This window comes from Pseudorca crassidens, chromosome 6 (genome assembly GCF_039906515.1).
Source record: "Pseudorca crassidens isolate mPseCra1 chromosome 6, mPseCra1.hap1, whole genome shotgun sequence".
Classification (NCBI taxonomy): Eukaryota; Metazoa; Chordata; class Mammalia; order Artiodactyla; family Delphinidae; genus Pseudorca; species Pseudorca crassidens.
Window position 1 is genome coordinate 78,824,583 of NC_090301.1, and position 23,796 is coordinate 78,848,378.

Below are 23,796 nucleotides of genomic sequence, written 5' to 3' on the forward strand. Positions count from 1 at the left end.
CCTTTAAGGTATGATATGTGTTTGTTAGGAGTTCATGTGTACAATCGTATGACTGAAATAATAGAAAGGAGAAGGAAAACATCTCAGGAAAGGGAAATGGTAAAAGAAAGAAGACCAGTTGGTTGATAAGGCTATTCTGGATTTAGAGGATAGCCGACTAATTTGGTTGGATACAGAGAAGAGAATAGTGAATAATAAAGTCAAAAAGACAAGCTGTAGCCAGCTTGCTGTGGAAATAGTTTGGGATTGGGAGCATGGGAGGGAGGGTAGGTACTGCACTCTGGAGTTTGGGCTGTATATGTTAGATGTCACCTGTAAATGCTTAAGGTGTGGAATGACACGATGACAGTAGAACTTTTAGAAGAATAATATGGCAGGGGTGTGTAGGATGAAAGGACAAAAGGAATCATTAGCAAGGTAAATTCTAGATGTAAATTAGCCATCATGAAAATTTTCCTGTGAAAATTAGACAATCAACTGATTTTTTTTTTTTTTTTTTTTTTGCGGTACGCGGGCCTCTCACTGTTGTGGCCTCTCCCGCTGCGGAGCACAGGCTCCGGACGCGCAGGCTCAGCGGCCATGGCTCACGGGCCCAGCCGCTCCGCGGCGTGTGGGATCTTCCCGGACCGGGGCACGAACCCGTGTCCCCTGCATCGGCAGGCGGACTCTCAACCACTGCGCCACCAGGGAAGCCCGAGCAAAATAACTTCTTTTAGTTGTTTTCACTATGTTTGTGCATATTCTCTTAACTGCTGAGCTCCCTGGGAAGCTACATTGATTTACTTGGATGCTTTGCCCGATTCTTTCTCATTTGGGATTTTTGGTGAGAACATAGTCAGAATTTAATATTTTGATTTTTCCAACATTCCAAAGCTATGTTCTTTTTAAGCATTCTGAGAATCTCAAGTTTCTTTAAGCTTTTCCTCCCCTGTGATTTTCAGTTCAAGCCAAACAATTGGATTTATCCTACTATCACTTCACCCTGAGAGAATTCTGTCAGAAGCAGTATTCATTTTCTTTTAAACTTTTTATTTTATATTGGAGTATAGCCAATTCAGAAGCAATATTCAGGGGCTTCCCTGGTGGTGCAGTGGTTAAGAATCCACCTGCCAATGCAGAGGACATGGGTTTGAGCCCTGGTCCCGGAAGATCCCACATGCCGCGGAGCAACTAAGCCCGTGTGCCACAACTACTGAAGCCCACGTGCCTAGAGACCGTGCTCTGCAACAAGAGAAGCCACGGCAACAAGAAGCCTGCGCACAGCAACAAAGAGTAGCCCCCGCTCGTCGCAACTAGAGAAAACCCGTGCACAGCCACAAAGACCCAACAGAGCCAAAAATAAATAAAATAAATTAATTTTTTCAAAAAAGCAGTATTCAGTTTGCAAGCAAAGCAGGAAAACATCAGCAGTATCCTCAGATTCTCTTAAAATAATTTCCATAATATAATATTGAGGTTTACTGCTTGATATCTTAAGGATATCAAGGATCAATTTTTATTTTTGAACCTCTGTTTCATGAGCAAAACACTTACTTGTTCTTTCCAGCATTGTCCAAGGACAGTAGCTTTATTCTCTAAATACTTTAACAAAACAGAATTTTCTGACTGATCAAGTATGTTTATATGATAAATCAGTGGCCCAGGCATGATTCTAGAAGGTAACGTCCTTTATTCTTTAATTTTATTATTATTTTACTTGGATTAACTTCTATTATAAACTTCTGTTTATAAATATTTGATCTAGCTCACAATATTTTGTTCACTTAGACAAACTTATTCATACACTAACATGAAAACCTATACAAAGGGGTTATAATATTGAGCCTAGAGTATTTGACTCCTACTCTTGTATCTAACTACTAGTTAGAAATAGGTATAATATTTATATTGCTAGTACTAAGTATAGTTATTTTACTAATAACTGCAGGTGACACAAAAGAAATAAAAAATGGTCTTTGTCTTAAGTGTACTTTTTCAGGTAGGAAGACAAAGCAGAAGAAATGTGCAAGAATAACATGGAAAAAAAATTCTCACCCAGGTATAAGATGGTAACAGCTACCTGGGCCACTAGTGTCCAGCTACTTGAATGCTTATCCTGGCTAAGGCACTGTGCTTAGACCTTGACATGTAGCAGTATCTCATTCACAACAGCTCCATTCTACAGAGGAGAAAAATGAGGCTGCGAAACTTCAGTAACTTGAAATTGGTATTCAAACCAACATCTCATATCAAAACCATGCTCTTAACTATATAGTACTGCCTGCCTGATAGAGAGTAAGGGATAGAATATTTATTTTCCTTTGCTTTTAAAAAAAACCGTTGTCTACTATTTTATTTATTTTTTTACAGCTTTGTTGAGATACAGTTGACAAATAACATTGTGTGAGTTTAAGGTGAACAAGGCATACAACATATTGATTTGATACACTTATACATTGTCAAATGATTACCACAGCTAAATACCTCCATCATGTCATGTAATTATCATTTCTTCTTTGTGGTGAGAGTATTTAAGATCTACTCTCTTGGCAACAGTCCTTTACTCCTGATATGTCAATTGCAAACCTCTTGAAAATGAGAATGATGTTACCTAATTCCTTTGTGTCGCCCAGGACCCTGCACAATGCTGGGCACAGTATAAATGTTGCAACTTCTGCAAGGATGAACTGCAAACAGGATTACCAAAATCTTGGCAACTAGCAGCATAAACTTGGTGTGCTAGACCTTTTCTAAAAGAAAGAGCGTAATATAATAGATATCAGGTGGTTTTCTCATGATTTGCATATCCACTAAACTCATGATGCCTCTCTGGGATTTTTCATCTGACCTTTGGTCTCAGTTCACTTCCTCTACCTTTAAGAGGCAACTCAATCTTCACCTCTTCTGTGGAGGAAACATTTCCTGACTTCCTGAGGTAGAGGGGGCTGTTTTCTCCTTGGTGTTCTACTACTAGTATCACACTTCATAGCACACATGGTACAGTATGTAGCACTGGTGTGTGTGGGGATGGTGCATTTATAGGGAAGCCTGAGAGGAGCCCATTGCCATCTGGTGGGGAGATAAATTTCTAACGCAACATATATCTCATATCATGGCAGTGTAGATTTACATGACATGTTCAAGGCATCTCATGTGCAGTATAATATTTATTGAGTGTGTGATAGATAGATAGATAGAAAGGAAGAAAAAGTTTTCCTTGACCCTCTTAGGGTTCCTGGCTGGGTCTGAAAATGAAACTGACAAAGACAGATGAAGAGGAGAAAAGCCTACAAATTTATTTAACATAAGTTTTACATGACACAGAAGTCTTCATAAGGAAATGAAGACCCACGGAAACAGTTAGAACTGAGTATTTTTTATTTATTTATTTATTTATTTTTGCGGTACGCGGGCCTCTCACTGTTGTGGCCTCTCCCGTTGCGGAGTACAGGCTCCGGACGCGCAGGCTCAGCGGCCATGGCTCACGGGCCCAGCTGCTCCGCGGCACGTGGGATCCTCCCGGACCGGGGCACCATCGGCAGGCGGACTCTCAACCACTGCGCCACCAGGGAAGCCCTAGAACTGAGTATTTTTATGCTAGGTTTGATGAAGAGAGGATAGTCATGGAAGAATATGATAGGTCAGAGAGTATGAGGTAATTGAAGTAAACTGGAGAAAACTTAGCAAAGCTGGTTTGTTAAGGATTCTTCTCTGGGTCCATTTGTCTTTGGAGGTAAGAATGCTCCTTTCCCACAGGTATAGGGTGAGCACCTCTCACAGGAGGCTTTTTGAACTATTTCAGAGAAGGATGGTAGTGGGGAGGAAGGTCAGAGTGACCGTCTTGCTTCTACTGTTTTCTCAAACTCTTTCCACTTAAAATAGTCGATATGCCAAGGTGCCATATTTTGAGGAAGCAAGTCCTCAATCATTAAAATCATTAGTAAAGCATTACTCAAATTGCCCCACTAGAAACTTTTCAAGATTTTAATAGCTGCTCCTTGAAAATAAAGGCTTTAGTGGTCAAATGAGTTTGATAAATTCAAGATTAAATAAAGTTAAACTTTTAAATGTATGCTATAATTTTTCCCTGCAATACTTCTCAAAACTCAACATGCGGATGTGCATTGTGAATCTCCCAAGTGTGAATCCAGTATGCGGCATTTCCTAATCATACTTGCCCATAGAATTCCCTCATTTTTCATGCCCTGTAGAACATAGTGTGGAGACTGACTTCATGGTTGAGAGTAGAGAAAGATATGAATGTCATCACAGATTAATTGCTTGGTTTTGGGTCAGCACTTTAAGCCATAGTTTCCTGATCTGCAAAATGGGGATAATACCTATATCTCATATTGTTGTTGGCAAAACATAAAAGGTTTATAAAATGTCTAGGAATTCTCAGTAGATCATCGCAATTACGATTGTTAACAATAATGTATCTGGGAGCTGGGACTTCCCTGGAGGCGCAGTGGTTAAGAATCCGCCTGCCAATGCAGCAGACACGGGTTCGAGCCCTGGTCCGGGAAGATCCCACATGCCGCAGAGCAACTAAGCCCATGCACCACAGCTACTGAGCCTGCACTCTAGAGCTCACGAGCCACAACTACTGAAGCCCGCACACCTAGAGCCCATGCTCAGCAACAAGAGAACCCACCGCAATGAGAAGCCCGCGCACCACAATGAAGAGTAGCCCCCGCTCACCACAACTAGAGAAAGCCCGCGCAGCAACAAAGACCCAATGCAGCCAAAAATAAATAAAATTAAAAAATATATATATATATATATATCTGGGAGCTGCCTATTCATCTTCGGAACCCCTGTGCTTTGCAGAGTACTGGACCTGAAGTTCACTTGAGTTCAGACTGTTACACATGGCTCAGCTTCAGCATGTGGGCGGCCCAAAGGCTTCCCTACTAACTGTATCCTTTGTCCTTTAACAGGATTGGAGTCAATCTTAGATGAGTCCTGTTCTGGTCATGGTCCTGTTGCTTAGTATCTTCTTATAAAAAACAAAAATAAGATAAAAGAAGAAATGAGGTTTGAACTAAGTAACCTCTAGAGTTCATGTTCTCTAAAACTCTAAGGGATGGAAGTTTCCTGGTGGTCCAGTGGTTAGGACTCAGCGCTTTCACTCCCATGGGCCAGGGTTCAATCCCTGGTCAGGGAACTAAGATCCCTCAAGCCTTGCAGTGCAGCCAAAAATAAAATAAAAGGGGCTTCCCTGGTGGCGCAGTGGTTAAGAATCCGCCTGCCAGTGCAGGGCACACGGGTTCGAGCCCTGGTCTGGGAAGATCCCACATGCCGAGGAGCAACTAAGCCCGGGTGCCACAGCTACTGAAGCCCACGCACCTAGAGCCCTTGCTCTGCAACAAGAGAAGCCACCACAATGAGAAGCACGTGCACTGCAACGAAGAGTAGCCCCTGCTTGCTTGCAACTAGAGGAAGCCCTCATGCAGCAACGAAGACCCAACACAGCCAAAAATAGATTAAATAAATAAATAAATTTAAATAAATAAAATAAAAAACAAAAATTAAAAAAACAAATTTTTAACCCAATGCAGCCAAAAATAGATAAATTAGATAAATAAATAAATAAATTTAAATAAATAAATAAAATAAAAACAGAATAAAAAACAAAATTTTAAAAAAACAAATTTTTAACCTAATGCAGCCAAAAATAGATAAATTATTAATAAATAAATAAATTTAAATAAAATAAAAAACAAAATTTTAAGGGAGACCAAAAGTAATTCTCAGGCTGCCACAGTTAGAGTTTTTGTACTATTTTGACTGGGCTGATGAGTACAAGTGTCTATGCACCACTTTATTTTCTTCACTTAGAAAGGCCACTTTAAACTGATTGCCATCAATATTCTTTTTTTTTTACATAGAAAAGGTGAATATTTAATACACCTGTAAATGTTTATTTCCTTTTCCCTTTGCAGAGCAAACCAATTTTTAATTCAGGAGTGGCATGCAATCAAAACCTATTGATATTTACATCATTTGGAAATATCTCAATGTATTAATTTATTTGAAAATGCATATAATATTCTTGATATAAAGGAATTTGACTTTGGTTAATATTTCATTTTATCAGATTATATATCAGTTATATATGAATACACAGCACTGTAAACTAGAATTTATGCCTGGAAGTCATTTTGATACATCTCCTCCCTGACCTCTATTTACCAGCCAGTGCAGCTGTGGGGTGGTTCTCTGTGTAGGATTCAGAAACAATGCAATTTTTGAAGTCAACCAGATGTTTTCCATTTCAAAGGAAAAGATCACACTTAGTGAAGTATTTATTTATAAGCTTCACAACAAAACAAAATGATTATAAGAAAACTTTCAAGGGACACAGGTCGTAGAAACCAACTGAACACCACAGCTTTCCCAACTTCCTGGGAAGTTGCAAAAGAAATACCTGTACACAAAAGTTGACCTTGTGCTGGCTGCAAAGATTTGTAGATTAAGGTTATAATGATCAATAAATTACAACGAGAGTTACCATTACAATCTGATGAGAGACTCCCACTTTGCCTTTATTTGGTTTCTATCCACTTTTTCCAAAAACACGTCCTGTAATATACATGCAAAGGAGTGGTTTTTAAAGCATGTCCTAAAATGATGTCTATGGAAACTTAAGGAATACTTTGGGAATAAATTTCCTCAAAACAAAAACAAAACCAACACGTTTTAAAAATCGAAAGTGAAAATAGGTGTAACTTGTTAGTGACTAATCATTGGAGACACCAGGTTTGGTATTCGAGCAGTGACTAGATTTAAAGAAAATCATCATTTGAGTAGTTTTCTTCTCCTTTTATTCTTTCTTTCTTTTTTTTAAAGGAACCAAACTGTTGATCTGGGGGACACCCACTTGAAAAAGGCTCAAAGCTCTTCTGGACAAGGCAGCGCCAGCCGGGCCCGGAGGTTCAGCGCCTCCCGCGGACGCTCCACCTGCGCGCAGCCAGCGAGGTTTCCGGGAACCGGGGCGCGGCGCTCGGCGGGCCGAGGCGGGTGAGTGGGTGCCCCGTTCCCCTCCTGCCATCCCCGCTTCTAGTGGTCCAGGGCTGGAGAGGCAGTGGACGGCGACGAGGCAGGTTCCGCGGGACTCGGGACCTCCTGCGGGGAGACGCCCGGCGGAGAGCCGGGGGCGGACGGGGGCCGGGCGCAGAGCCCCAGCGCCGCGCCCCTGCGCTGCCCGCTGCCGGGGTCGCAGGGACCACACAGCCACCGAGGGGACGTGCCTGCCCCCGGCCCACGGGGCCTTCTCTGTGCCGTCCCGGCCTCTGACCCCGTCTCCTTTGCTTTGCTTCATTTCGGAAATTGAAACTTAAAATGGTTTGTGTTTCCCCACTGTTCTTGTAGTGTCTCTGGAGACAGTTGTTAGGAAAACAGATTCCTTCAGGACATTTACTCTGTTGGCAGGAGGAGCAGGTTTTGGCAGCCGTACCTCACTTTTCAGAATATGCAGGGGTTTTCCTGAAAGAGACGTCCAAAAGAGAATGCGACTTTTCCCTATCTATACAACATGCAGAAGTTTAAAAAACAAAAACAAAACAAAACAAAAACAACTTTGTGCATCACCACCTCCTTTTTTCCTTCCTTCTCCTCATTTCCTTTCTTTTTGCCGCCAGGCATGCATATGGGAAGATTTGCTTCTATCAGGCGGGGTGGGGGTGGGGGGGTGGGGGGGTTGGGGGGCATCACGGTGATGTGAGTATATTAAGGGAAATAGGTGGTGAATTGGTATAGGTGATTTGTGCTGGTTTTTTCATTCGCTGCCATAACAAATCACCACAGACTTAGTGGCTTAAAATCCACAAGTTTATTATCTTAAAATTCTGCTGGTTAGACGTTCAACTGGGCGTCACTGGGCTAAAATCAAGGCGTCTTCAGGGCTGCCTTCCTTCCCCGAGGCTAATGCGGTGAACCTGTTTTCTCATCTTTTCTAGCTTCTGTAGACTGCTCACCTTCTTTGGCTCAGTGGTGCCCTTTCTCTATCCTCAAAGCCAGCAGTGTTGCATTTCTCTGACTATTCTTCTGTTGTCACATCTTACTCTGATTCTGCTCTTCTGCCTTCCTCTTTCACTTTGTAGAAGGACCCTGGTGATTACATTATTTCCCCACCAATAATCCAGGAAGATCTTTGTATTTATATATATGTATATATTTTTTTGGCTGTGTTGAGTCTTTGTCGCTGCATGTGGGCTTTCTCTAGTTGTGGCGAGCAGGAGCTACTCTTTGCGTAGCACGGGCTCTAGGCACGCAGGCTTCAGTAGTTACAGCACATAGGCTCAGTAGTTGCGGTGCGCTGGCTCAGTAGTTGTGGTGCACGGGCTTAGTTGCTCCGCGGCATGTGGGGTCTTCCCGGACCAGGGATCGAACCCGGTTCCCCTGCATTGTCAGGCAGATTCTTAACCACTGCACCACCAAGGAAGTCCAAGATCGTTATATTTTGAAGTCAGCTGATTAGCAACCTTAATTCATTCTACAACTTTAATTCTCCTTTGCAGTGTAACCTAACATATTCACAGATTCTGAGGGTTAGCATGTGGGCATCTTTAAGGGGACCATTATTCTGCCTACCATTTGACCGTATAAAAGGAAAGCTATTACTGTATATCCCATTTATGCAAAGAGGGAAAGTATCCAGTTACTAGATATGCTGTAAGAAGTCCTGGGAATATTATGTAGTAGACCATTCATATGAGTTAAATATATTATTGAGAGCCTTTATTACAAGCCTTTATTATTATTCTTAGTCTATATTAAGAATATAGGGCTTCCCTGGTGGCGCAGTGGTTGAGTCCGCCTGCTGATGCAGGGGACGCGGGTTCGTGCCCGGGTCCGGGAGGATCCCACGTGCCGCGGAGCGGCTGGGCCCGTGAGCCATGGCCGCTGAGCCTGCGCGTCCGGAGCCTGTGCTCCACAACGCGAGAGGCCATAACGGTGAGGCCCGCGTACCGCAAAAAAAAAAAAAAAAAAAAAGAATATAGACTAAAAGAACAGTTAAATAATGTTGCAGTTTCTGCTTTCTGGAAATGTAATAAGAGAACTTCACATGCCTGGGATGTCCTGAGCTGAATAAATACCTCAGTCAAGATACTGCACAATTCTATAAACATTGAGTGTTTTCAGTGTGTGAATGTGTATTGTGCTCTGAATGGATACAAGGAACAATGGACGTGGTCCCTGGCCTCAAGGTCATGACCATCTAGTCATGGAAAATGACACAGGTACACAAATAAAGCTCCCCAAAAGAGATAATAGCGGGAGAAGTAAAATCATTTGAGGGAATCAGACAAGGCTTCAAGAACTTGGAGGGGAATTTGGGATGGATGTTGAACAGTAGGGTTTCATTAGGTGGAGGTTAAGGTTGGGAGGGGAGGAAGGATGTGACATTGAGGGACAGGAGGGAGAAGAGAAACCCTTAGAGTGTTCAGTGTGGTTAAGGGACTTGGTCCAGGAGTTGTCTAAATAAGACTAGTTGGGGTTAGATTGTGTAAGACTTGGGATGAATACCGTTATAAGGACTCTGCAGTTGTTAACGCAATAAAGAGCTACTTATATATACCTTTTTTATTTTTAAACTCCTCAAACTTACAGAAAATCTGCAAGTAAAAAATTGTCTTTTTCCTGAGTTATTTGAGAGTAGGTTTCATGACCAATTACCCTGGAATTCTTATTTATTTCCTACAAAAAAGATGTTCTCTATGTAACTACAATACAGTGATTAAAATCAGAAAAATTAATATTGATACATTATGCCATCTAATCCTTGGATCTAATTTAAATTTTGCCAGTTGTCCCTATAATATCCTATAACAAACGGACCCAGTTCAGAGTTATGCATTGTGTTTAGTTGTGATGTCTCTTTAATCTCCTGCCTGGGACAGTTTCTCAGTCTTTACTTGGCTTTCATGAACTTGACACTTTTGAAGAGAACAGACCAGTTTATCTCATGTTTCCTCTTGTTTAGATTCGGCTCATGCATCTTTGGCAGGAATATCATAGGAATCGTGCTGTGTTCTCGGTGTGCCTATCATATGTCAGATGATTTTGATGTATCTCATTATTTACTTTGATTACTTCATTATGGTGTGGTCCGCCTGGCTTCTTCACTGTAAAGTTATTCTTTTCCCCTTTGAAATTAGTGTTTTGTGGAGAAGTATTTCTTTTGTTTGTTTTGTTTTGAGAAGCTTTATTCATAATAGCCCCAAACCAGAAATAACCAAATAGCCCACCAACGAGAGAATGAATAAACAACTTGTAGGCTGTCCATGCATGGAATACTACACAGCAATAAAAAGGAACAAACTACTAATACATGCAATAACAAGGACAAGTCTCCAAAACATGTTGAGCTTAAAACTCTAGCACATATAAAAGGGTGCATACCAAATGATTCCACTTATATGAAGTGCAATAACAGGTTGTTCAGTGTAAGGAAATTTTAACTCAATTAAAAACAATCATTTCTTGAGTGTAGACTATATCTCTGGCATTCTTTTGGGTACTGTTAGGGTAGCGTTCTGGATGAACTAAAGCATACTTTAGAGAACAAAACAAAAATCATAGCCCTTACAGTGCTTATATTCTTGTAGGTTAGCTTGACATGTTCAAAGCAAAAGGGCAAACTGATATTTATCCCCATTGAAATTGTTGATCTCCTTCGAGGGCTTGTCAATGCCAGGACTGGTGAGTGCTCAGAACACCTAAATGATTGAGATTGCACTGGATTTTGGTTTGCAGTACTTGTGGGTAAGTATTTTGAAACTAATTAAATGGTCCTTTCCTCACAAAACTATCAATTTATCTATCTATCTATCTACCTATCTAGCTAGCTAGCTATGTTTACCGACTCATAGTTCTCTGTTTTGCTCAGTGGATTTAATTATTACTGTCATTATTTATTTCTGTGCTTAACTGATTCCCAGATTTGTGCAGTGAGAACCTCATCAAGGTGGACTCTATGTTCTTGTGACATATCCTCATCATTCTTTGAGCACTTCTTGCTTTCTGACATCATAAGATGCTTGTCTTGTACTTTTCCTGTCCTACTTGTAGAAGCAGCCATTTCTCTGAATAGCCTTGGTTCCTGGTAGCTGAGAATGGTACTAGAAACTAAATTCTGGGTGCTAGATGTGCTCACTGCTGTTGTCTTTGTTACCAGGCCCTTTTAGCAGACAGAACTGAGGAATATCACACACTCACACACATATCTATATTTAAATTTCTGTACTTTTCTATCAACATATCAGAAATCATGAGATTATGCTGATATCTCCAGTTCCAATTCATAGCATTCATTCTATTTTTCTCCCTTTGCTTTTTTTTTTTTTTTGATTTTCTGAGTCAGGTTTTTCATTGTCAGAGAACGTGATTATAAATATGCAGAGGGAGAGCTTCCCTGGTGGCGCAGTGGTTGAGTCTGCCTGCCGATTCAGGGGACACGGATTCATGCCCCGGTCCAGGAAGATCCCACATGCCGCGGAGCAGCTGGGCCCGTGAGCCATGGCCACTGAGCCTGCGCGTCCGGAGCCTGTACTCCGCAACGGGAGAGGCCACAACAGGAGAGGCCCGCGTACCGCAAAAAAACAAAAAAACCAATGAGAGATGTTTAAAAAAAAAAAAGGAGAACAAAAAAATAAAACCCCAATGAGACACCACTTCACATCTATTAGAATGGGCGTCATGAAAAAGACAAGAGGTAACTGTAACGCCAACTGGCCCGAGGCAGGGGAACACAATCAGATTCACAGGTTGCATCAGACCGAAACTCTCCGGACCACCCAGTTCCAGGAACTGACCTGGGGACTTTGAAACCGGCCCAGCCTTCCCGCCTTTCGAGGGGCGGGACTAACGGTCCCCCAGGATACCCGGAAAGACCACCAAATAAGGAATACCCTGCGCCCTCCCAGATTCACCACACCCCTTTCCCTTCTTCCCCTATAAAATCTTGCCCAACCCTCGCCCGGGTGCGACTTCTCTGGCCCCTTTCTCTTGGACCAGTGAACCTCGCCCGGGAGCACTCCCTAATAAAGCTCACTTGAAGCTTTCCTCTGTTTCGCGGTGCCGTTTGGTTAAGATCCGACCTTACAGTAACAAATACTGGAGAGGGTGTGGAGAAAAGGGAACCCCTGTGCACTGTTGGTGGGAATGTAAATTGGTGCAGCCGCTATGGAGAACAGTATGGAGGATCCTCAAAAAGTTAAAAGTAGAACTACCATATGACCCCTTTTTTTGGACACTGCTTGTGTTCACACGGAGTAAACTAAGCCATGACTAATTTTTTGCTAGTCTTCTATTTTATTTTTAGAGAAGAATACATGTCTTTTCTGTTTCTTCTATAGGAATAGTGAGAATTTAGCCACTTGAAATCTTGGAAGATTGTATGAACAGACACATTATTAATGTGCTTCTAAAACAATAACTTGTGATAATCCTTGTGTCATATTTGATCTGGGACAACTCCATCTTAGTAAATTGATATGCAGGCAAGGTTTCTTAACTTTTTTGGTGCCAGTCTGAAAAAGCTTGTGGGCCTTTCTCAAAATAAAGTTTTTAAGTTGTATAAAACAAAATACATAGAATTATAAAGGAAACCAATTATATTGAAATATGATTATCAGGTTATTTAAAAAGCAAATATTTAATATAGTAATATATATCAATATACTACAGTTTATTACAAGACCTAGTCATGAGTTTAATAACTATCATAATTTTGAAGCAGGGTTAAACACAAGCAATGTTTCAGGATATCTGGAAGAGTTAAAATATTTTATGAAAATATCTGTACCGTCTTGGTGACTTTTGTCACAGGGGCTGCAAATACTATGTGGCTTTTTGCCTATATTCATATTTGAAGAGAATGCTAAGTTTCAATAAGAGGTTATTAGAAATAAAGATGAAGTTTTTTTCCTGTCCAAGTGTATGAACTCAGGAGGGTTTGTGAAAACCCCTGTACGCATAGAGGAACGGTGTTTGGAGGTCTTTTTACTCCATTACATTTGGGGAGTATAATAGGGAGAATTAAATATTTAAATAAAAACCTTTGAAAAAGTCTAGAAGACCAAAATAATAGTCTTTTAAAATGGAGCATCATATTATGATTGAAATGAGAACTACAAAGGAATGTTAATACCTATTATTTTCTCTTACGGTGTTGAAAAGCAAAGAATTTTTAGAACCTTTTTATATGTTTATAGGTGTGAAAGTTATTTGAAATAGAGACTTTGGATATAATCCTCATGATAATAAAGACTTCGGTGATAGGAAATAACATATAGCAAAGAAGAGATGTTTCTTCTGTAAGAGGGTAAAAGTTACTTTTTCTTGAATTTGTGTGTTTGTACTATTTTTAAAGTATTTACCTTTTATAGTAATTAGGGAATCATGGCAACTGATGAAGATAACAAAGAACAAGTTCTTAAGGAGTATGGGCCAGCTGAAGAATTTATGAAAGATGAACAAAACCAGGTAAAAAGGAAAAATTACTGAGTACTATTAAAAATTAACTTACATCTATTTTGCAGCGAGGCATGTTTCATATGTCTTTGTCCAACGTTATGTTGAATTTGGAAGAATATTAAGGTTTTCAGTTTTCTTTACCTCTATTATTCAAGACTGACAAGAAGAATCATATTTCTTTTCTTTCTCTTACACAGCTTACAATGTTAGCTGCTTTTTCACTTCCTCTCTCATTTCTTTGATTTGCACCTAGAAGTTAAGAGTTTCGTTAGCAATTATCCAATTAGACCTAAGAGGGAATGGAGGCTCAGGTAGTTAAACCACTTACTCAAGGCCATCTGTCTGGCATATCAAGGCAGCTATACTGTGGGAATCACAGAAAAAAATATTTATAAATTGCCCCAGAGTAACATATGTCCACAGTTATTGTGCAGCTTAAAAGTCATATTGGAGTCACAAATAGTTAGGAAGGAATTGACAGAGCACTGAACTAAGATCCAGAAGACAGGGGTATCAATACTTGCTCTACTATAAACATTTTTGTGACTTTGGTTTAGTGTGAAAAGTGGTTTCCTTTTTTGTATAATAGAGATAATAATCCTTGGCAGTGTTAAGAAAGTCGACAGGTGATGATGTAAAACATTTGACAAAGGTATTATTCACGTGATCATATTTATTTTGAGACTGTCTAATGTCTTTCTTTGCCTTGTTCAAAGTGAGAGAAATTTTGCTTCTTTAATTAATTAGAAAAATGAGGTCGGGGCTGGGACTTCCCTGGTGGTCTAGTGGGTAAGACTTCACGTTCCCAATGCAGGGGACCCGGGTTCCATCCCTGGTCGGGGAACTAGCTCCCATGTGCATGCACAGCTAACAAGTCCACATGCCGCAACTAAAGATCCCACATGCTGCAACAAAGATCCCGTGTGCCACAACTAAGACTTTGTACAGCCAAAATAAATAAATATTAAGAAAAGAGAAGAAAAATGAGGTCGGGACTGTTTAAATTTTGGGTGTTATTTTATTTCCTTTTTATTTTTAGAAATTAATTAGTGAAATTGAAAAGGAAAATATTCAGTTAAAGGAGGAGATCCAAAAGCTTGAAGCTGAGTTGCAAACGACAACCGGGAACTCCCAGGTACTTCTTTAATTATTTTATGTATCTCATTTTTCACAGACCCCATTTTTCAGGAAAAGCAATTTATCGATACAGAATTCATTTCTAAAACATTATGGTCATCCATGGCACCACTGTTTGCAACAGCCCCAAACTGAGAGCAGTAGGATGAATTAATAAATTAGGGTGTATTCACACAGTGGACTACTACACAACGATGAGAATGAACAGGCTACAACTGTATGCAATAACATCGATGAATTTCATAAACACAGTGCTGAGCCAGAAAAGGGGAAACAGGGCACACCATATGCTTCTGTTGAAATAGAGCATGAAAACACGATGTTAGAAGTTAGTATGGTGGTTACTCCTAGAGGCAGGTAGGAACTGGAAGGGAACCCAAGAGGGCTTCTGGGGTGTTGGTCTTGTTCTGATTATTAATCTGGGTGCTGGTCACAGGTGTGTGATCACTGTAGAATTTCATCTTGCTGCACACTTATGCTAATACATGTTTTAATATTCATGTATATGTTAATCCAAAACTACCCCCAAATGATGGTCATTATCAATCACTTTTGGATCAAATTCTTGGTCTTCTCACCAAGTTCTTTTATTGTTCTCCTCATCCAAGTAATTTAAGTGAGTTTCACAGTTAAAAAGAAATTGGATGAGTATCTTCATTTAAATTCTTAATTTCTCCTGTGTTTGAGTTAGACATAGCTTTCACTCCTTTTTTCTTCATAACAACCCAGGTTGTTAAAAAAAATACTTTAAACAATTTAAATGCTTAAAGCATTGTCACTTTTTGTTTCTGAAATGGGGGATAGGATGTTGAATATCAGGAAGTGAAGTTTCCGGTGTTTGTGAGATTTAGAGAAGTCTCTGTTAAGATTCTGGATACTTCTCAGGCTGGAGCCAGAATCATTTAGTCCTACAACTCAAAGGGCCTCGGGAACCCAGCCAGCTCAGTTGATTCACTTCACAGAGAACTGAAACTGGGGTCTAGAGAGCATAAGTGAATTGCTCCCTGCCACGGTCTACTCAGGACTAGAAGCAGGCATTCTCACTCTCACTCCGGAAAGCTCTTGACTTCTCAGGGTATACTGGATGTTTCTACATTATTGGGAAACACTCTGCCTTTTCTCAAGACACTGCAGATCGTTTTGAAGTCAGAGTTATGGTAATCAGAAATTCTACCAAAGTTACATGTAGAATAAATGTCAGATGAGATCAAATGACTCACTTGATATTTCTAATGTCTTTGCGATAAAACCTTTTCTTGCAACATGTAAAATGACCATGGGAAATAGAAACGCAAACACTCAATTCATTTGTGCATTTATGTGTGGTTGTACTGACTGTTCATCCCAGTGATTTTAAGCGGCTAAGTATAACCCCTTAACTTTATCCTCCAGATTACAGATCTTGCTGGTAGTGTCCCTTCACATTTTTATAAACCTCAGTTGGGGTAATGGTTAAAAAGTTGATGGGCAGGTGTTGAGGAAGGGGGAATTTAAATTTGATAAACTTTAAGTCATTGAATTCAGGAGTCTTTCTTTTTGGATGAAGTTATCTGAGTTCGCCATCAAAATAACCATATACACCTGACTCTATTTCATACCTCTTTGCAGTGAGGGTAAATATACTGTGCAATGATTTCTTTGTGAGATAGCTTATTATTGGCACAGTTGTTCAAAGGGCTTTAGACTCAAACACCACACAATATTGACCAGTTTAAACACTTAGAAAAAGTGAGAGATTATATATTTACAATTTCATCTGTGAAATAATATTGAAGGATCAACATCTGACTACATTACTGAGTACTTCCCTGGGAAGAAGCAATTACTAAAGATATTAAATAAGACCACGCTCAGTATTCCATGGGGCTCTGAAGTCAGTGGAGAGTGAATTATTGGATGATCAAATCACATTATCATTGGAAGGACTTAAGTTATTTCTTGTCTTGATTTTAATCAAACATTTCTGTTTGAATTAGATTAACGAGGATATTCCCGAAACAAAGATAAAGTTCACAGCTGTAGAGAATCCTGAGAGTGACAGCCAGTTTTCAAATACCTCCTATTCGTGTCAAGTGAGCTCAAAAGTCCCTTATGAGCTACAAAAAGGACAAGCACTTATCACCTTTGAAAAAGAAGAAGGTATGACTCATGTTCAAAAATTTGACCATGTTACCTTTGGAAAGCACTGGGACTTTCAAAGAGTTTTTGTAGATATTTGGCCACTGCTTTACAATTTTTACATTTATCATTTCATCTCATCCTCATAGTGACACCCTGAGGTAGGTATGATTATACCCATTTTACAGATGAGAAAACTGACTCTGAGACGTTGAGTGACTTGAACATGATCACTCATTCAGGACGTGACAATGCTGGGACTCAAGCCCAGGTGTTGTGATGTCCAATACCAATGCCTTTCTACTGCAACTGCTACCTGCAAATGATAATACTAGTGATAATGTTTCAAGGTTGTAAAGCTCTACATCATTCTAGGAGAGTTCTCACAGACATTATCTCATTGTATACTCACATGAATCCATGAAAGAAATAAGATAGAGAGTTACTATTTACATTTTATAACTAAGAAAACAGATTCTCAGGTGTTTAAGTGATTTACCTAAATGCACAAGACCTGTGAATGGCAAGAGCCCTGGAGTCAGAGATTTGGGAGTGGGACCTGATGTTTGCCACGTCCGCCGTGGTGTGGGACCCTCTTGAGATCTGGGGGCACCTTAATGAGGAGAATCTGGCTTTGAGTGCCAGCTGTGCCCCTTTCTAGAAGTGTAACTTGGTTGGGTTCTTTATAAATCTCAATTTTTTTATGACACATTTTGTGGCAGTACCTACCTCGGGGTTGCTTTGAGTATTAAATGAGAAGTGTTGAAAAATACTTAGCACAGTGTCTGATATGTAATAAACACTTAATAAATGTTAGCTGTCATTGTTGCTACATGTTAGGAATTTTTCAGCTAAAGAAACAGAAGCTTACCTAAGATAAGGAACTTGCTCAAGGTCCATACAGGTGATAAATTGCAGAGCTGAGAGCCAAACCTCAAGTACCCTTGTATGTTCTACTGTACCAACATTCCTCTGAGCAGGCCACCATCTGGGCTTTTTGTTCTCGTATTTTCCAAGTTAGATTAAGTTATGGGTGGGGTCAGATGGTCTTCACAAGCCCTTCCAGTGTTCAGATTCTGGGAATCTATGATTATAACTCATGTCTCCTTGACACCTGGTTTGTTACTATAGCCTGAAAATAAATAGAAAGGCATTCTGGCAGGTCACTATATGCACATACGCTTTGTCCACCCTGGGTCCGCCCCTGCAGCTGAGGGTGAAGGGGGAGGCCGAGAGCCCTGTTGGCAGTTGGCAGTTGGCAGTTGGCAGTGGTAATTGAGATATAACTGAAAGATGGAAGTGAGGATTTGGGAAGCAAGTATTCTGCATAGGAATTACCTGGGGATGCTGGGAACAGGATTTTCTTCAAAAACAGCTGCATCACTGCTTCCACCCTTGGCATGGCTCTGAGGTCCTGCTCTTCTGGACAACTTTGGGTTTCTACACAATTAAATAGGAGTTGGCTTTTGACAGAGTCACAGAAGTTGAAACACAAGTAGCCCTCTCAGCTGTGTCAGATCACCAGATGTTGGAGGTTTGGGGGGGTGGGGGAGGGGTGGGCATTGGGAGGGAAAGATCATCATCTAAGTATTACTTACAGTTGATAATCTCTGTTATTGTTGCCTGTTGTCAATAACAACAAAAAAGATGTAATTCAAGTTAGAGAGCCATATCATGGTACAATGAGTCTGAATTCCCACATGACAATGCCCTGTTTTCTAGCCTTGTTTCTCTCTTCCTCCAGCTGTGGTGTGCTGTCTGGTTGTTATAAACACATGTGAGGTTTATAAGACCGAGACTAATTTGTGTCTAGTCTTTATGACCTATTAGAGTAAGCAGCTCCAAACAGCAACAACTGAAGGGTTATAAACTCTTATGTCACACAATTAAAAATAAACACATACCCACATGCATTTTATTTTGGTTTTTTATTATTCTTATTTATTTATTTATTTTTGGCCGCGTCTTAGTTCTCCGACCAGGGATTGAAACCCAGCCCCTCAGCAGTGAGAGCACCGAGTTCTAACCACTGGACCACTAGGGAATTCCCCGCACATTCATTTTAAACTGTCCTATAGTTGCTATTGGATTTCTAATGATGTTTGGCATAATTATATTACTAAGCCTTTCCCATTTGCATGGCTAAATTAGACTAGATAGTTTTGTGATCAGTATATGAAGACTATCGACTTTTTAATGAATGATCTCAAGAGCATTTTAAGGAGGGTAGAATTCTTCATTAAATATGACCAAAAAAAAAAAAAAAGACTCTTTGGTATTTAAGTCTTTGTGGTCTTTAATATGTAATCCTGGGGAAATACAGAGACAAGAACAAATATTTATTTCTTTGTTGCTTGTAACATATTAAGGAGCAGTGACAAATGATAAATAAGATTAATTGTCAGAATGGCACTGACCTAAAAAGTTTTCCTAGCTTACTCAACATGGAAGAAATTTCTGGCTGAGCTTTAATGTACTAAGGGAGTTCTCTGATGATTCTGTCTACAGTGGAAAGGAAGGGTGTGTGGCTGTACTGAAGTAATATATGAATTTCTGAAGGATCATCAGGCTTATCTCTTAAGGGATGAATCTAGAACTTGTCGAGAATTTCTACACTGTAATTTTTTGCTGATATATTTTGACATTAATATATCCTACTATGGTGGCAAGACCATCATCACTTAGAAATCCTAAGAAAAATGTAAAAATTAGATCCCTTAAAATTAAAGAAAATTTAAAATATTCAGGATTATTTGTTGTTAAACCAAACATGTAAAAATGTATTGAAATATTGGAAATTAATACTTCCCAAATTATTTTTCAGTTGCCCAAAATGTGATCAGAGTGGGGCACCATCATGTGCAGATACAGGATGTAAATGCGAAGGTTATGGCCAGCCCGGTTCCATTAAACTTAGGAGTCAGATTCCAGGTAACATCGTGATTAAAGCGTTTCAGAATTTGTTAAACACGGACACTTTTCTCATCCATATTTCTGAACGTGAACTGATTTCCCAGGTTCACGTAGAAGTGTCCAAAATGAAGATCCATGTTACTGACATTCCTGATGAACTGCCTGAAAGTCAGATGAGAGACAAGCTAGAACTGAGTTTTTGTAAATCCCGCAACGGAGGCGGAGAAGTGGACTGCGTGGAGTACGACAAGCAGTCCCGGAGCGCCGTCGTCACGTTTGTGGAAAGTGGAGGTATTCCCGCACTGAGAGTTAGACAGTACTCTAGCATTTAAATTACATTCTGCCAGGTCTGAAAGTATCCCTTTCTACTGCTTTTATTTGGAATTTATTAGACAGCATAATAACAGGGGATTTTTTTTAACCTTATGAAATGGTAGAGTCCTGAAAATGATTTCCCTGAGTGCTACTGAGAATGATAGGATTACAGATAACAAGTACCTACATCTTAGTGCATTCCTATCACGTGCCAGGCATGGAGTCTTTGGTGTTTTATACATATATCTGCTCAGATCCATAGCACAGCTCTGGATGTAGGTGTTATACTCATTTTATTGATGAGGAAACTAAGGCGTACTCAAGGTAAGCAGCTTACCCAAGATCGCACAGTGGGTGTGTGGCAGAGAAACATTCTGAAAAAAAAATATAAAACTGTCTCTTCATCTCACTTATTACGATTGACAAGGATCTCAGGTGGAGGTAATCGATTCCAGGAAGAAAAGGGGGTAATAGAACAGCTGTTCCTTTTTTAGGTAGAAATGGACTTTTACCAAATCATCTTAGGGAGGTTTATATTCTTATAATGAAAAATAGAAGATTCTCGAAGTTCTTTTGTTAATATGTTCAAATGATTCTCAATGTAAAAATCTCTTCCTCTAATTAATCTAGTTCTTAGGACTTCTCCACGGTTTGCGCATATGATCGAAATCCAAATATACAATTAAAAACCGTTGACTGATTTAAGTTTTTTCATAATAAAGTAATACATGCTTTTTAAAGAAAATTGAAATAATAGAGAACAACATTAATTTAATAAAAATGGAGACATTTCCTTAAATTTCCAAACTTCCCTTTCTCCTGCTATGTAGCTAGTTATGGTGAGGTGAATGTCTTTCCAGATCCTTCTGGAATTGCTGGATAATATGGTAATTCTATGTTTAATGCTTGAGGAACCGCCATACTGTTTTCCACAGTGGCTACACCTTTACATTCCTACCAGCAATGTACCAGGGTTCCAGTTTCTCCACATCCTTGCCAGCAAGGATCTACACTCTTAACCACTGTACTATATTGCTAATTCAAGGTGGACTGGCGAGAGGAGAAAAAAAGTGATTGGATATTCTTACGAACTGTTTCTGTTAAACTCTATGCAGTCTTGACACATTACCTTTTTTCCCTCTAGGAAAAAAAGCTGCTAAAAATAAATCTGGTTATTTTTTGTGTTGGAGAAAGTTGATGAATTTTTGTTATTTGCCTTCACTTTTTTTAGATGACATTCAGCACCCCTGCACCTTTGATTAACATCATTATACAGGTTTATTGAATGTCATGTATTAGTTACAGGACAATTAAATAATTTTATATATATAATAGTAATATAGTAATTTGCTATATGTATGTATGTGTGTGTGTATATATATATATATATGCACAGAAAGAGAGAGAGAAAGAGAGTATTCTAATCGTAATTTGCATGTGTACTTCTTGAGAGATTGGGAAACACTGGGTTTTGTTAGGATGGCTGGGTTATTTTTTGCAAATGGTTATCACATTTTATGTAGCTCAAGGTAGGTCTATCTGAGGACATCGCAGCTCACTGTGCATTGATTGACTGATAGTTTAAGACAGATGGAGCTATTTAAATCTCATTATCATTTGGTCTTATGTTTTTTAAAATTATGTACTGTGAATTATTTAAAGTGGGCTGTAGAATTTCTTAAAAATTAATCCCTCAAGCCACTGTTTACTCTGACATTCTGTTTGAAGGAGGTTTTAACTTTGGTTAAAAAATGTTTGATATAAAGGAGAAAATAATTTTTAAAAATTTACTTCTAGTTGCTGACAAGATTTTGAAAATAAAAGACTATCCTCTTTATATAAATGAAAACTGCCAGAGAGTTACTGTTTCTCCGTACACAGAAACATACCTGAAAAAGTTTCAGGTAAAGTCATCTTTCTTCTTTCATTTTGGAAACTTATTGCCCGGCCCCACCCCACAGAAAATAAAAAGTTGTGATTCTGTTTCCGTTAGAATCTTATTAATTAACCTAGCCTGCCATCCTGAAAGCTAGAACTCATGCCTAACTCTTGGTTTCGCTTCCCCTCCAGCATTCATTTCGTTACTTGATCTTGTCACTTCCACCTCTCACTACCTCTCTAACTGGTCTCTCTGTCCATAGAGTTGCCCTCCTTTCCTCTATTTGTCACAATGGCACCAGAGTTATCTTTCTGAAACTCAGATCCAACTCTGATATTCTCTTGCTTGAAAATCTTCCTGAGGCCCGTTGTCTCTCTCAAGATAACATCCAAACTATTAAGCAGAGCTTATAAATGTAAAGTTTTATAATTCAAAGCACTTAGAAAATTTTCTATTTATCTTTTTATTTTGCTTCTTAGGTATTTTCAGGAGTATGTAAGAAGACGGTGCTTCTGACTGGACTGGAAGACCTTCAGATCATAGATGAAGAAACTGTAGAGGATTTTATTAACATTCACTTTCAACGGGAGAAAAATGGAGGTGGAGAAGTCGAGGTAGTCAAGTGTTCCCTTGGGCAACCTTACATAGCATACTTTGAAGAATAGAGTCATGGAATCCTATGAAAATTAGAGCTTTTGAACCCAAATCACTGTTAATGCTTGCCAAAAATGAATATCCTTTTCCTTAAAAAAATGAATAATTCTTTCGTGTTTGTTTATTCTTAGATACAAAATATATTTCTGTTTTTGAATTCTTTGTTTCCACCTGCGCTGAATGTTTACAAATGCAATAACTATATTAAAACAGTTTTGTTCATAAATTTTGTGGCTGGGTGCCATGTCCATTGAAATGAACCATAAGTGATCCAGTTGTCCGCCTGCCATGTTGGCTCATTCTATCATGGTCTGAGCCAACAGCAGAATTAAATTCATATTAAAATGCTGGCAGAAATGAAATGCTTTTAGAAAAGATGCTAAACCTAGACCTATCCAATGCTGCCTGCCATCTAAAATAAAGGGAAAAACTAAAAAGATAAAAGGCTTGGTTTTGCTTCTGATATTTCATTTTTAGGTTTTCAAGTTGTTATACTACCATCAGAAATACTCATTTCTCTCACATTTGTCTTTGGAATAAGAAATGTTGCCTATGGGGCTTCCCTGGTGGCGCAGTGGTTGGGAATCCGCCTGCTGATGCAGGGGACACGGGTTTGAGCCCTGGGCCGGGAGGATCCCACATGCTGCCGAGCAGCTGGGCCTGTGCTCCACAAGTACTGAGCCTGCGCTCTTCAGCCTACGAGCCACATCTACTGAAGCCTGCCACATGCCTAGAGCCTATGCTCCTCAACAAAGACAAGCCACCTCAATGAGAAGCCTGTGCACTGCAACGAAGAGTAGCTCCCGCTCAACTAGAGAAAGCCCACGTGCAGCAACAAAGACCCAATGCAGCCAAAAATAATAATTTAAAAAATATATTAAGAAAAATTTAAAGAACCTCATTTAATTTTGATTGGTACAATCTCACTAGCACAGAGGGTGTTATATTTAGTCTATGGTAGACTTCCAATTAGAAATAATTTTTTCCTAATATTTAGGACAAAGTTGGAAACAGTCACTTTTGTTTCTTTTGGGGGCCTTCCTCAGACAGTAAAATAGATAATTTCATCTGATCTTAAATTTTCACAATGGTTTTGATAAATGTTACTTATCCTAGAAAATTATGCTTTTTCTTTGGGTTCCTTTCACCGTTCCACCTCTGTGTGATCTGACTAAAACTCAGAAATCAAGCACTGGCTCTCCTGCTTATTTCCAGAGTTTTACAGATTTTACAGGAGGAAACTTTTCTTTAAAATATACCAAAAGATACTGTATTGACTATTTAACATATTGCATGTTACGGTAGGAAGCCTTCAACTA

General features: G+C 39.5%; 1 protein-coding gene across 4 annotated transcripts; it reads left to right on the plus strand.

Annotated features, from left to right (window-relative positions):
- Positions 1 to 6,861: 6,861 nt before the first annotated feature.
- Positions 6,862 to 22,703, plus strand: NMI (N-myc and STAT interactor). 4 transcript variants are annotated; one of them, XM_067741977.1, is made up of 9 exons: positions 6,913 to 7,002; positions 10,593 to 10,749; positions 13,374 to 13,470; positions 14,501 to 14,596; positions 16,575 to 16,737; positions 19,541 to 19,647; positions 19,734 to 19,920; positions 21,742 to 21,848; positions 22,303 to 22,703. In XM_067741977.1, the coding sequence occupies exons 3-9, from the start codon at positions 13,387 to 13,389 to the stop codon at positions 22,486 to 22,488; spliced, it is 930 nt and encodes a 309-aa protein (XP_067598078.1). In that variant the 5' UTR covers positions 6,913 to 7,002; positions 10,593 to 10,749; positions 13,374 to 13,386; the 3' UTR covers positions 22,489 to 22,703. The 4 variants fall into 4 exon arrangements, with proteins under 4 accessions (XP_067598076.1, XP_067598078.1, XP_067598077.1 ...); XM_067741976.1 differs by having other exon boundaries at positions 6,920 to 7,002; positions 10,593 to 10,686; XM_067741975.1 differs by lacking the exon at positions 10,593 to 10,749 and having other exon boundaries at positions 6,862 to 7,002.
- The last annotated feature ends 1,093 nt before the right edge of the window (positions 22,704 to 23,796 follow it).